Genomic DNA, 12,743 nt, shown 5'->3' with positions numbered 1-12,743 from the left:
GTTAGTGGGAATGCAAGCTGGTACAGCCACTCTGCAAAACAGTGTGGAGGTTCCTCAAAAAATTAGTAATAGAACTTCCCTATAACCCAATGATAGCACTACTAGGAATTTATCCAAGGGGTACAGGAGTGCTGCAAAGGGGCACGTATACCCTAATGTTTACAGCAGCGCTTTCAACAATAGCCAAATCATGGAAAGAGCCTAAATGTCCATCAGCTGGACATTTAGATAATGATGAATAGATAAGAATAGTGGTTTATACATACAATGAAATACTACTTAGCAATGAGAAAAAATAAAATCATGCCATTTGCAACAATGTGGATAGAACTGGAGGGTATTATGCTAAGTGAAATAATTCGGTCAGAGGAAGATAGATACCATATGTTTTCACTCATATATGGAACTTGAGAAACTTAACAGAAGACTATGGGGGAAGGGAGGGAGAAAAAAGTAGTTTTGAACAGAGAGGGAGGCAAACCCATAAGAGACTCTTAAATACAGAGAACAAACTGAGAGTTGATGGTGGGGAGGTGGCAAGGGAGGGAGAAAAATGGGTGATGGGCATTGAGGAGAGCACTTGTTGGGTGGAGCCCTGGGTGTTGTATGTAAGCAATGAATCACGGGAATCTACCCCCTAAACCAAGAGAACACTGTATACACTATGATAGCTAACTTGACAATAAACTATATTTAATAAATAGATAGATAGATAAAGACACCGTAAGCTAAAGTGAAGGAATGGAAAAAGATTTTCATACAAATGGCAACCAAAGAATGATAGAGTGGCTATATTTCTATCAGAAAAAAAAAAATTGACTTTCTGTCAAAACTGTCTCTAGTGACAAAGAAGATCATTATATAATAATAAAGAATCCATTCAGCAGAAAGATGGTAACAATTTTCAACATATGTGGAACCAACATTGGAATTCCTAAATATAGAAAGCAAATATTGACAGATCTGAAGAGGAGAAATTAACAGCAATACAATAATCTTAGGAGACTTCAGTACCTCACTTTGAATAATAAATAGAATACACAGACAGAAATTCAAGAAAGAATCTATAGATTTGAACAACAATATAAACATTTTATGGACCTAATAGATATACATGGAATTTTACACCCAACAGTGGAAGAGTACATTCTACTGAACATGAAAGATTCTATGCAGTATCATTTTCAGTCACAATGGGGTAAATTTAGAAAACAGTAACTGGAGAAAGAATGGGAAAATTCACAAATACGTACAAAGAAAACGCACACTCAAGTAACAATCGGGTCAAAGAGGAAAGTGCAGAGAATTTTTAAAAATATCTTGAGACAAATGAAAACAGAAACAATGTAACAAAATTCAGAGATGCTCCAAAAGTAATGCAAAGAGGGAAGTTTTTAGTGATAAATGCTTACATTAAAATAGAAGATTAAGGTGCCGGGTGGCTCAGTCAAGTTAAGTAAGTATCCACCTCTTGATTTCAGCTCAAGTGATGATCTCACGGTTCAGTTCATGAGATTGGACCTCACAGTAGGGCTCCGTGCTGCCAGTACAGAGTCTGCTTGGGATTCTCTCTCCCTCTCTGGCTACCCCTCCCCCACTTGCGTGTGTGTGTGTGTGTGTGTGTGTGTGTGTGTGTGCGCGCGCACACACACACACACTTGTGCATACACGCGGGCAAGCTCTCTCTCAAAATAAATAAACATAAAAAAATTTAGCTTAAAGTAGCAGATTGTATATTGACAACCTAACTTTATACTTCAAGGAACTAGCAAAAGAACAAACTAAGCCCAAATTTAGAAGGGAGGAAATAATAAAGATTAGAGCGGAAATAGAGAATAAGAAAACACCCTATTCCACGATCTTACTAACACTATGCTGTTTTTTCAAATTATGTGTATGTTGGGTTTTGTTTGCTTTCATTTTGTGATCGTCGATATTCATTCTTTATTCTTTTCTATTGTATGTATATAATAGTAATCTTCCCTCTCAGACTACTTTAGTATCATCTCACAAAATTTTATTTAAAATGTTTTTCTTATTCCATTTAAAAGATGTAATGTCTTTTTTTAAAAAAAGATTATAGGCAAACACCCAACGCTGTGCTTCTATGGATCCATCCCTCCAGCGGCGGGTCTGACTCCCTCCAGGTGCCGCAGGGCCCCTCCCGAAGCGGATCACCAAAGGATAAGCGAACTGAGCCTGCCCCTCCTGCCCCTGTACACCTTGCTGATCCACCCCAGCTAATATGCCAGATCCCCAGCACCACAAGCCTGGCAGTGTGCAAGTAGCCCAGACGGGCCACGCCACCCCACAGTGAATCCCGCCCCTAGGAGATGGGAAGAGAAGGTACACACCAGTCTGACTGTGGCCCCAGTGAAGGAAACAACCAACAAAACTAAAAGGCAACCGATGGAATGGGAAAAGATATTTGCAAATGACACATCGGACAAAGGGCTAGTATCCAAAATCTATAAAGAGCTCACCAAACTCCACACCCGAAAAACAAATAACCTAGTGAAGAAATGGGCAGAAAACATGAATAGACACTTCTCTAAAGAAGACATCCGGATGGCCAACAGGCACATGAAAAGAGCTCAACGTCGCTCCTCATCAGGGAAATACAAATCAAAACCACACTCAGATATCACCTCACGCCAGTCAGAGTGACCAAAATGAACAAATCAGGAGACTATAGATGCTGGAGAGGATGTGGAGAAACGGAAACCCTCTTGCACTATTGGTGGGAATGCAAATTGGTGCAGCCACTCTGGAAAACAGTGTGGAGGTTCCTCAAAAAATTAAAAATAGACCTACCCTATGACCCAGCAGTAGCACTGCTAGGAATTTACCCAAGGGATACAGGAGTACTGATGCATAGGGGCACTTGTACCCCAATGTTTATAGCAGCACTCTCAACAATAGCCAAATTATGGAAAGAGCCTAAATTTCCATCAACTGATGATTGGATAAAGAAATTGTGGTTTATATATACAATGGAGTACTACGTGGCCATGAAAAAGAATGAAATATAGCCCTTTGTAGCAACGTGGATGGAACTGGAGAGTGTGATGCTAAGTGAAATAAGCCATACAGAGAAAGACAGATACCATATGGTTTCACTCTTATGTGGATACTGAGAAACGTAACAGAAACCCATGGGGGAGGGGAAGGAAAAAAAAAAAAAAAGAGGTTAGAGTGGGAGAGAGCCAAAGCATAAGAGACTGTTAAAAACTGAGAACAAACTGAGGGTTGATGGGGGGTGGGAGGGAGGGCAGGGTGGGTGATGGGTATTGAGGAGGGCACCTTTTGGGATGAGCACTGGGTGTTGTATGGAAACCAATTTGACAATAAATTTCATATATTGAAAATAAATAATAAATGTAAAAAAAACAGTAAAAAAAGTAAAATAAATAAAAAATAAATAAAAAATATAAGAAGATTATATACATTAGTCCTTAATCCTGAGTATTTAATATTCCAAGTGTCCCATTTCCAGTGTACTATGCACCCCAAGGAAGAAAATTACTAATGATGAAAAAATATGTAGCTCATATTTTCTCTTTTGATTTCTTCTTTATCCATGGGTTATTTAATAAATAATGCTGAACTTTGTGAAGCCCTGTATATGACAGAAGTCTTGTTTTATTGTTTCAAGCCAAGTTACACATAATTTGAGGAATCATCATATTGGTCTTAGAACATGAATGAATGTGTTGATCTCTGTCATACTTACTGAACTCCATGTATCCATGTGGTTTTAAGCACCCAAATACCGTGGCAAACATTTCAAATTCTCAGAGTTGTGGTAGCTATGGCGGCAGATTCTCTGAGATCGTCTCCTGATCTCAGATACCCCAATTAATTAACCAAGTGCTGGGGTTGCTTAAGAGATCCTGCTTAAGCGCCTGGAAAGGACCCATTGCCGGTACACCTCTGACACACTGTAGGATTCCAGATCCATTAGACAAACAGATTCATCATAATTTCCTAGAATGGATTCTGGGTATTTTAAATCTTGCTTCATTCCAAGCAAAATTTAATGAATTATTTTGATTTAGTATCTTTGTAGCTAATTTTTGCATTCCAAGAATTTGGATGATTCAGATTTTTCTAGGTTTTCATTTATTTATAAGTGACTCATTTTTATAGTGTTAAGTCTTTATAAAAATGTTTATTTATATGATTATCTTTTCCTTATACTTTCTGCCTTTCAGAAACATGTTCAAAATCAGAGATAACAATTGAAAATGGATTTTTTTCTCAATATGAACTTACATATTACTTAAATAAAGAAACACAGTATCAATGTAAACCAGGATATGTAACACCAGATGGTAAAACTTCAGGATCGGTTACATGTCTGAAAAGTGGATGGTCACCTCAACCCACATGTATTAGTGAGTAATTTATTATGTTCATATTTATTATCCTGATGACCATTGAACAAAAGTTTAAGTTAATTCTTTTCTGGGGGGAGGGGCTGACGTGATTCCCATTTGAAAAGATAAATGAAAACGGATTAATTTTTTGCCGGTTAAGACTAATCACTTATAGAGTGTAATACCAGGACATCTTTCAGTTTACATTTTTTTCCACTTTAAAACATCCTGTGGGGGCACCTGGGTGGCTCAGTCAGTTGGGCGTCCGACTTTGGCTCAGGTCATGATCTCACAGCTTGTGAGTTCGAGCCCTGCATCGGGCTGTGTGCTGACAGCCCAGAGCCTGGAGCCTGCTTCAGATTCTGTGTCTCCCCCTCTCTCTGCCCCTCCCCTGCTCATGCTCTGTCTCTCTCTCCTTTGAAAATAAATACAATTTAAACATTTTTTCTTTTAAATCCTGTGATTTGGAAACTGGTTAGGGAGCCTTATGTGTATTCTGGAAACTCATTTATTTCTTCTGGCTGACACCAACCTTTGTGCCTATTTTTCCTGTTTTTAGGTGATAAGGTTTTGATGTCAGAATCTTTGTTGCTAGACATAATATTATGTTTGTAAGTGAAAATCTGGGTCCATAGTATAGAATTTTAATTGAACCTGTAGAATTTATGTTTGACAATCCAGGGTAAGTCCACTTCTAAAACAGCTCCCTTAGAAAATCATAAACATCTGATTAGTAGAGACAGAAATGCTTCTAGATAGCACCAAATTCAGCTGTGTTGAAAGATTTCACTGTCCCTAGATGTTTATGAAGATTTTTCTATGAACAGTTTCCTCAGTTTATCTTATACTCCAAAGCTACGCAGTGATATTTTTGAACTGATATTTAGCATATTCACTTTAAGTGAAGTGGATATTTGAATATCCATTTCTACTGTTTCCATTTCCTTATTTTTTTTTCAGTTTCCTTGGTTACTATGAGCACTAGCTACAGAAAAAATGATAAAAGTGGCTCCCATACCAAACTCATTTTACACTCAATTGTAATTAGCTATCCATTATAACACTTATTATGGAAGAGAATCTCTCTCTGTCTCTCTCTCTCTCTCTCTCTCTGTCTCTTTTCACTGGTACAGTTTTGCTTTGTTTTTTAAAGCTTTAAGGTAGCTGGTTACATAACACAGTATAAAATTATTTGAATATCACCATCCTATTAGCAATAATTGAAACTTTTAACATTTTACTTTCTTATAACTAATTATAAAAATTAGAGTTATCCCTCCATTAAATCTTGGTAAGTTTAAAAGAATATACAGCCTTTAGTGAAATATTTGGGAAAGAAAATGAACATGTGAGTTTTAGAAACTATTATGTTTTAAAGTAGAGTTTTATAGAATGTTTAAAAATTTATTTGCATTTTTGAAAACCAATCCTATTCAACTAATCCATTTTTCTCTGGCATACTTGCCACACTGCTAATGAGTTTGACGTTTTAAGTCACAAAAACATATTCTGTTTTGCTAGAAAAGTATGATGCATCTGTAGTACCCTATTTTATTATAAGCATGGCATAAACACAAAATTATAATTGACAGAGGAAAGTGTTCTTTGACAAACTTCCTGAATATTTAAGCAATAAGGAAACTGCTATGTAGAAACATGGTTTTTCATTTTGAGTAACTTTCAGGGCAATGATTTATCACTTGTATTCTTAGATTATTTTAATATAATACTGAATTTACTAGCACATACTAATTGATAAAGCTTTTTTTACTTCCTTGGGATGAGACTTAATTACATCGTCCATTAAATAACATTAGAATTGAAATCTTCAATTCTGTTATGCATTAGAATCTTGTGACATGCCAGCATTTGAGAATGCCAAAGCCAAAAGCAATGTCACGTGGTTTAAACTCAATGACAAGTTGGACTATGAATGCCACGATGGATACGAAAGCCAAGACGGGCGCGCAGGTTCAATAGTGTGTGGTAACGATGGTTGGTCTCATAAACCAATATGTTATGGTAAGTACCATTTTTCCAGGTATTTTTTTTCAGGATTAACAAAATTAACAAAACGTGTTTAAGATATCCCAATTTGAACAAATTTGCATTATTTAAAGTCATTTTTGGGGGCACCTGGGTGGCTCAGTGGGTTGAACCTCAGATTTTGGCTCAGGTCATGATCTCGCAGTTCTCGGGTTCAAGCCCCATGTGGGGCTCTATGCTGACAGTTCAGAGCCTGAAGCCTGCTTCAGATTCTGTGTCTCACTCTCTCTCTCCACCCCTCCCACTCACACTCTGTCTCTCTCTCTCTCAAAAACAAATAAAAATGTTAAAAGAAAATAGATTTCCATTTTGAACAAACTTGCATTATTTGAAGTCATTTTTAAGGAGTATGATTAAAATCAAGGTGTCTTCTTCTGATTTAATGTAAACTGGGAGAAGAGGGTGTTTGAAAGCCCAAAGACAATAACACAGTGTTTCCTATGGCCCATATACATGGTATGTTTGTAAACAAAGAATAATTGTGTTTGTTATTCTAAATGCAAGTTTTCATATTATTTAAAACTGGGTTCTTTTAGAGTGTGATATAAGAAAACCAAATTATAGTTTCTGACAATTTCCTCAGCTATTTTGCTCCTGAGTTTCTGCTTTCACACCTTCTGCCTTGAGTGTTAATTTCTGCAGGCCCTGAGAGAAGCTCTTTATTTTCTGACTTGGACAAGTTCTGTGGACTATTCTATGAATCTCTTTCATGTTTGCTAATCCAGTATTTTCCAGGATTTGGAGTAGGACTTGAATCTGTGGAAAATTTGAGTGGCTATAGAATGTTCCACACCAAGGGAACAGTCTGTGCAAAACTTTGATAACAAAACAATATTTGAGAAATATCAGGGTGAGCAGATTCTACTCAAGATGTGGGAGAATTTTATGAACTAAGCCTGGATAGGAGGCAAAGAAAAGATTACCCAGGTTATTTCCCAGGCATATCAGCATTTAGATTAGTTTTATGACTGATAAAAAGCTACAAAGGAGTCTTAAAGGAAGAAATACAATCATTTAGATTTTTGAAAAGGTTTTTTTGTTTTTTTGTTTTTTTGTTTTCCCCACATGCTGTGATTGTGGTGGGCAGGAGAAGATTCGGGAGTTTATGCAGCATGAACAAGTATGGGGATTGGGATAGGATGATGGGTGATGAGATGTAAAGCAGAACACATTCAAAATCTATGTTGTTGGTAGAAAACACAGGTGATGTTACTAAATATTGGATGTAAGAGAGAGTAATAATGAAGGGACTCACTGCCTTTTTTTCATAAGCAAACATGTAAATGGCAGTGCCTTTTTGTAAGGTGGTGCTGACAGAAGAGCGCTTTGGGAGGAACATCCCAACTTTTGACTTGAGCACATTATGGTTGAGCTGCCCATGGACAATCAAATTTGGATATGTAAACTACAGAGTTGACTATGTGGGTCTAGCCAAGAAATACATATTTGGAATTGTTACTGCATAAATGAGGATATGAAATTGGAAAAGAATACAGAATAAAAAGAGAAGAGAGCTCAAGACTGAGCCATGAAGCATTCCAACGTTTAGGTGTCACGTGGAGGATAATAGATGGCAGAGAAGATAGGAAAAGGAGGACCCAGAGAATTGGGAGAAGAAAACATTTTGGAGTGAATGTTCTCCTAGATGTGGAGAGAAGAAAATGATTGAAGGATGAGGAAGTCTAAGTGAGTCAAGTGGAGTCAGCCTGGCGGGGTTCTAGCAAATTCCAATTCCATCAGCTGGCTAAACATGTATCTTAGGGCAATAACCACACTTATTTGCAGCTTCATTCACTCTTCCTCATCTATAAAATGTTTTAATATTTACAAAGGTTCTAATATTTCAAAGGATTGGTTTTTTTAAAAATATAATTATAATATTCAAATTCCAGTTAATTTATAAATGAATTAGCAAGATAGGAGGATTCCAAATAAGAAAAATGCATTTTTAAATAATACTCGGGAATGTCACGAATGCCACAAATGCCACAGACTTGACAAATTTGAAGGGATGATTTTAGACATTCCTAATTTGAATCAGAATAATCAACAATTTAATAGATAGTAAAAATTATAGGTTTAATAATAATAATTGTATATTATGTAAATGTTCAGAACTCCCAGAATATGCCTGGCTATGTGGCCTTGAACATAGTTCTTTTTTTAAAAAAAATTTTTTTTTAACGTTTATTTATTTTTGAGACAGAGAGAGACAGAGCATGAAGGGGTAGGGTCAGAGAGAGAGGGAGACACAGAATCGGAAGCAGGCTCCAGGCTCTGAGCTGTCAGCACAGAGCCCGACGCGGGGCTCGAACTCACGGACCGTGAGATCATGACCTGAGCCGAAGTCGGACGCTTAACCGACCGAGCCACCCAGGCACCCCGAACATAGTTCTTTATTTTGTTTTATTTTTAGTTTAATTTCCTTACTAATATAATTTACAACAGTGTTTAATTAAGCTATTTTAATAGTTTTTTTTATGCACTTAAAATAAGACGTTTATTATGCTAAGTAAAAAGTTTTAATTTTTCACTTTCCCAAAACACTAAAACAGCACATGGCATAGCAATTGTAGCACACAAATGGATACAGGCAGTCAATAAGCCCCGAAAACGGTGAAGTCTCTCTTTGGGACTCCTTAAAAACTCCATGCTCTCAAGTGATCTTTATCAAAGTTATCAACAACCAGAGGCATTACCTCAGAAAAAAATGTTAGTATACGAGATACCTCCACTCCTAGGAACTGGAACCTTCCCGTGAGGGAAACGCTAAATCCATCTCTCCCCAGCTGAGCTGCAGCAGAGAAGTCTCAAGCTTGCTTTTATTTCAGGCAACACTGGTAGGGCTCCCAGTGTGAGAAAGGATTATACTAAAAGTACATTTAATATTTCAGCTTTCACTGTGGGGCCTCCATTTAAATTGGGTTTCAAGTGGAAGGAGAGGGGATGTGAGGAAAGAAATCAAATTGTTCTGCAGACCAAAATTATTCTACAGAATGCAGAAATGGGGACAGCTAACTGTCAACTATGGAGAGGCTGACTGGTACAAGTGGCCACTTCCAGCAGATGGCCTGAGGAGATGGCATCTGGGACAGTAGCCCTTGGCAATGAGTGCTGAAGATCCATAAAGAATTTTGTTAAATCTTCACGTTCTAACCTGATATTGATACAGGATGTATTAATGCTCTCTTTGAAGTGGTAGCCCAATACTGAATGTCTTCTGAGCACCATTTAAAGCATGCTCAAAAATCCCCTCCGTCATCAACCAGCCTCCCAGGAGTTTCACTTCCACTTCCTTTGATCACACCAACTGAGGCAGGAACTTCACTGCTGCCCTGTTAACAGGCATCCAGTCTCAGTGTGAAAGAACTCATTCTAAGACAGCTTTTTTAAATTTTTATTTATTATTATTTTTTTAATGTTTATTATTTGAGAAAGAAACAGCAAGCAGAGGAGGGGGAGAGAGAGAGGGAGACACAGTATCTGAAGCGGGCTCCAGGCTCCGAGCTGCCAGCACAGGGCACAACGAGGGTCTCCAACCCGAGATCATGACCTGAGCCGAAGTTGGCCGCCTGACTGACTGAGCTACCCAGGCGCCCCTCTAAGACAGCTGTCGAAATCAATCTCACTCTTTTTGTTGTTCTGCTTGTACCTTAACTATGGCATACAGGATTTGCTCCTTCCAAAGCTGGTAGAGCCAGTAACCCCAGTGTTATCTGCAGATCAGTTGAGGTACTTTGTACCTGTGAAAGCGTTTTCTTGGATTCTGTTTGCTCTGAAAATGCAGGCTTTGAATGGCCAAGGAAAACACATTCTGTCTCATCGTTCAGGAATGCTTCGGGGCATGCATGGAGCAGTGTAGATAGGAGGAGATGCAGGCCAGACCTTTCCCACTCAGAGCCTCGCCCTTCTAGAAGAGCATTTGGTGCTTCCTCCTCAGAAATCCCCATTTCTGGCCGTTTCTGAAGGCACGGTAGTCCTGACCCCCAAGGTTCTCCTTTGTGGCACCATCCTGTGTGCTGTCGCTGGCCCTGGGCCCTCCTCCCGGCCAGCCCCTCACCAGAGCCACCACCACCACCACAGGAGACCCCAGCACGATGCTCTCCTGTAGGAGCACAGGACAGATCCACAGTCTTGCTTTAGGCCCCTGCGGAAGCTGAACTTCTTAATGATTCTTTCAAACATGGAAGCGCTTTGTTGCCATTGTGAAGCGAGAGGTTGACTTCAGCATTCTTCACTTCCGTTGATAACTCATTTTGTGAATTTCCATCTACTTGAACCGCAGGGCGTATGCATCCAGGAGTTCGGGCACGGGCGCTCCCCCTGTGCTCCTTCAAGGCCACATAGCTTGTCTGAGTCCTCCCCTGCCCCCTTCACCTTCCCGAGGTAGCCGCCCAGAGCCCCTACTCTGTCCCTCATGCTGCGTGTTCTGTGGTGTGGTAGCCTGACGACACGCCTTTGCCAGTCAGCAGAACGGATCTCAGTATGAACCTGCAGACGGACGTTGAGCATCATGGAAGCCACGATGTAGACGTAGAGGGGAAGTTGACGCGCAGCCGCCAGGCCAGGTCGAAGAAGATGAGCAGCCTGCGGATCAGCCCCTTGCAAAGACCCCATAGGAGCAGGCGGCGGCGAGCGCGAGAGGCGGACACCCAGGCCCGACACAGCCGCCTCCAAATACACCGGTGCTCGCCGCCCGGGGCCGCGTCACCGCGTCGCCCCGCCCCCGGCCTCCGCTCCGGACGCTGGGCTGCGCTCCGTGCGCTGAGGGAGCGAGGGAGGCGGCAGCGAGGCCGGGGGCGGAGTCCACGCGTCACACTCGGGAAGCGCCTCCGCGACTATTGGTTTCTTTAAGACACGTTAGAAATGCCTTGTGTGTGTTCTGATTCCCCAGTTGTATTTACATTAAACAAAACTGCCAATTGTTATTTGACTGCAACTTTAAATTGTAGCATCAAGGTGTTTTTTTTTTAAATGTGAGGGAATACTTTTATGTTTTGAGAGTACAAAACAATAACATTATATTTATAAATGTCAGTTATAAAATCAGAACCAGTATAAGCAAGTTGACCTTACAAATACATTTTCAGGGTACCTATGTTGCTCTTCAATGCCTTAATAATTCTCAGGGTCCCTTATGAATTTAGAAGGTATACAAAACCTAACGTAAATTTTTCTGTTGCTCCTCTGTATAAGCAGTACCCAGCACCTCGTTTTTATACGACACATATAAAATATACTTTGGCAATGATTAATTATATATTCTCACTAAATTATTTTAACTCTTTTTTTAGAAAAAGAATGCAAGATTCCTGAAATAGAAAATAACTTAAATACTCAGCCCAAAAAAGAAAAATATAAAGTCGGAGATGTGTTGAAATTCTTCTGCAGACAAAGACTTAAAAGAGTTGGGCCAGATTCAGTTCAGTGTTACGACTTTGGATGGTCCCCTAATCTTCCAACCTGTAAAGGTGAATATTTATCTTCCAGTGGCTGAAACAAGAATTAGGATTTTGGATATTAACTTTTTTTGTTTCCACTCTTAATTTTTGTTGGCTTCAAGTCTCTGTGTTTGTAATCTAATGCATTAAACCGGGATATGTGTTGGGTAATAGATATCTCAGATTTTCTTTTTTAAGAAATTAATCTTCGATTGTTTCTTGATATATGTAGTGGCATTATCCATAGATACATATACGATGCCTTACATGTTTGTTACTTTTCTTCTTGCCTACATTTCCATCATTAATATTGAAACTATAGCATGGGCCTTACTTCAGGTTTCGTTAGGTCATCTAAACAGTATTCAAGCAATTTATACTCAATTCAGGGAATTCAACCACATGTATGGCTTAATCAAAGTTAAAATATGTTGATAAAATGCTTACCTAGGGGCACTTCAGTGGCTCAGTCGGTTAAGCATCAGACTTCCGCTCAGGTCATGATCTCGCTGTTTGTGAGTTCGAGCCCCATGTCTAGCTCTGTGCTAACAGCTTGAACGCTGGAGCCTGCGTCGGATTCTGTCTCCCTCTCTCTCTGTCTCTCCCCTGCTTATGCTCTGTCTCTCAAAAATGAATAAACATTAAAAGATTTAATAAAAAAATGCTTGCCTCAAACACTGGCATTTTTTCAAACAGTTTTGATAACTGCTGTGGAATATGAATATTGAGATAATTTACACAACCATATTGAGGCATTGGTTTGCATACATCTTTAGAATATCTAGATTTTTAAACATGTTTTCTGAGTTTCAGTACACTTCCAATATACTACTTCAGTGTAAGTAATAGCACTGGGTTAGGGTGCCACGGTGGCTCA

At 39.2% G+C, this 12,743-nt stretch overlaps 2 protein-coding genes across 6 annotated transcripts in view; one reads left to right on the top strand and one right to left on the bottom strand.

The window, feature by feature from the left end:
• The window catches only part of LOC131495384 (complement factor H-like), a 97,612-nt gene that overhangs the window by 66,723 nt on the left and 18,146 nt on the right, over positions 1-12,743 (top strand). For 4 of the 5 annotated variants that reach the window (XM_058700278.1, XM_058700279.1, XM_058700280.1 and 1 more), the window contains 3 exons: positions 4,215-4,397; positions 6,228-6,401; positions 11,720-11,896. In XM_058700278.1, coding sequence (XP_058556261.1) covers positions 4,215-4,397; positions 6,228-6,401; positions 11,720-11,896 — 534 coding nt within the window. Of the gene's footprint in view, positions 1-2,076; positions 2,498-4,214; positions 4,398-6,227; positions 6,402-11,719; positions 11,897-12,743 lie in introns of those variants that run through there. The other variant, XM_058700281.1, reaches the window with a different exon arrangement.
• On the bottom strand, positions 9,082-11,350 carry FAM220A (family with sequence similarity 220 member A). Its single transcript, XM_058700287.1, is given in 4 exon segments — positions 9,082-10,446; positions 10,449-10,483; positions 10,485-10,705; positions 10,707-11,350. Coding segments are annotated over 4 exon segments (960 nt in total). The 5' UTR covers positions 11,043-11,350; the 3' UTR covers positions 9,082-10,078.

The sequence above is a fragment of the Neofelis nebulosa genome, chromosome 15 (assembly GCF_028018385.1).
Source record: "Neofelis nebulosa isolate mNeoNeb1 chromosome 15, mNeoNeb1.pri, whole genome shotgun sequence".
NCBI classification, from domain to species: domain Eukaryota; kingdom Metazoa; phylum Chordata; class Mammalia; order Carnivora; family Felidae; genus Neofelis; species Neofelis nebulosa.
This window is presented reverse-complemented; position numbering and strand designations above follow the sequence as displayed.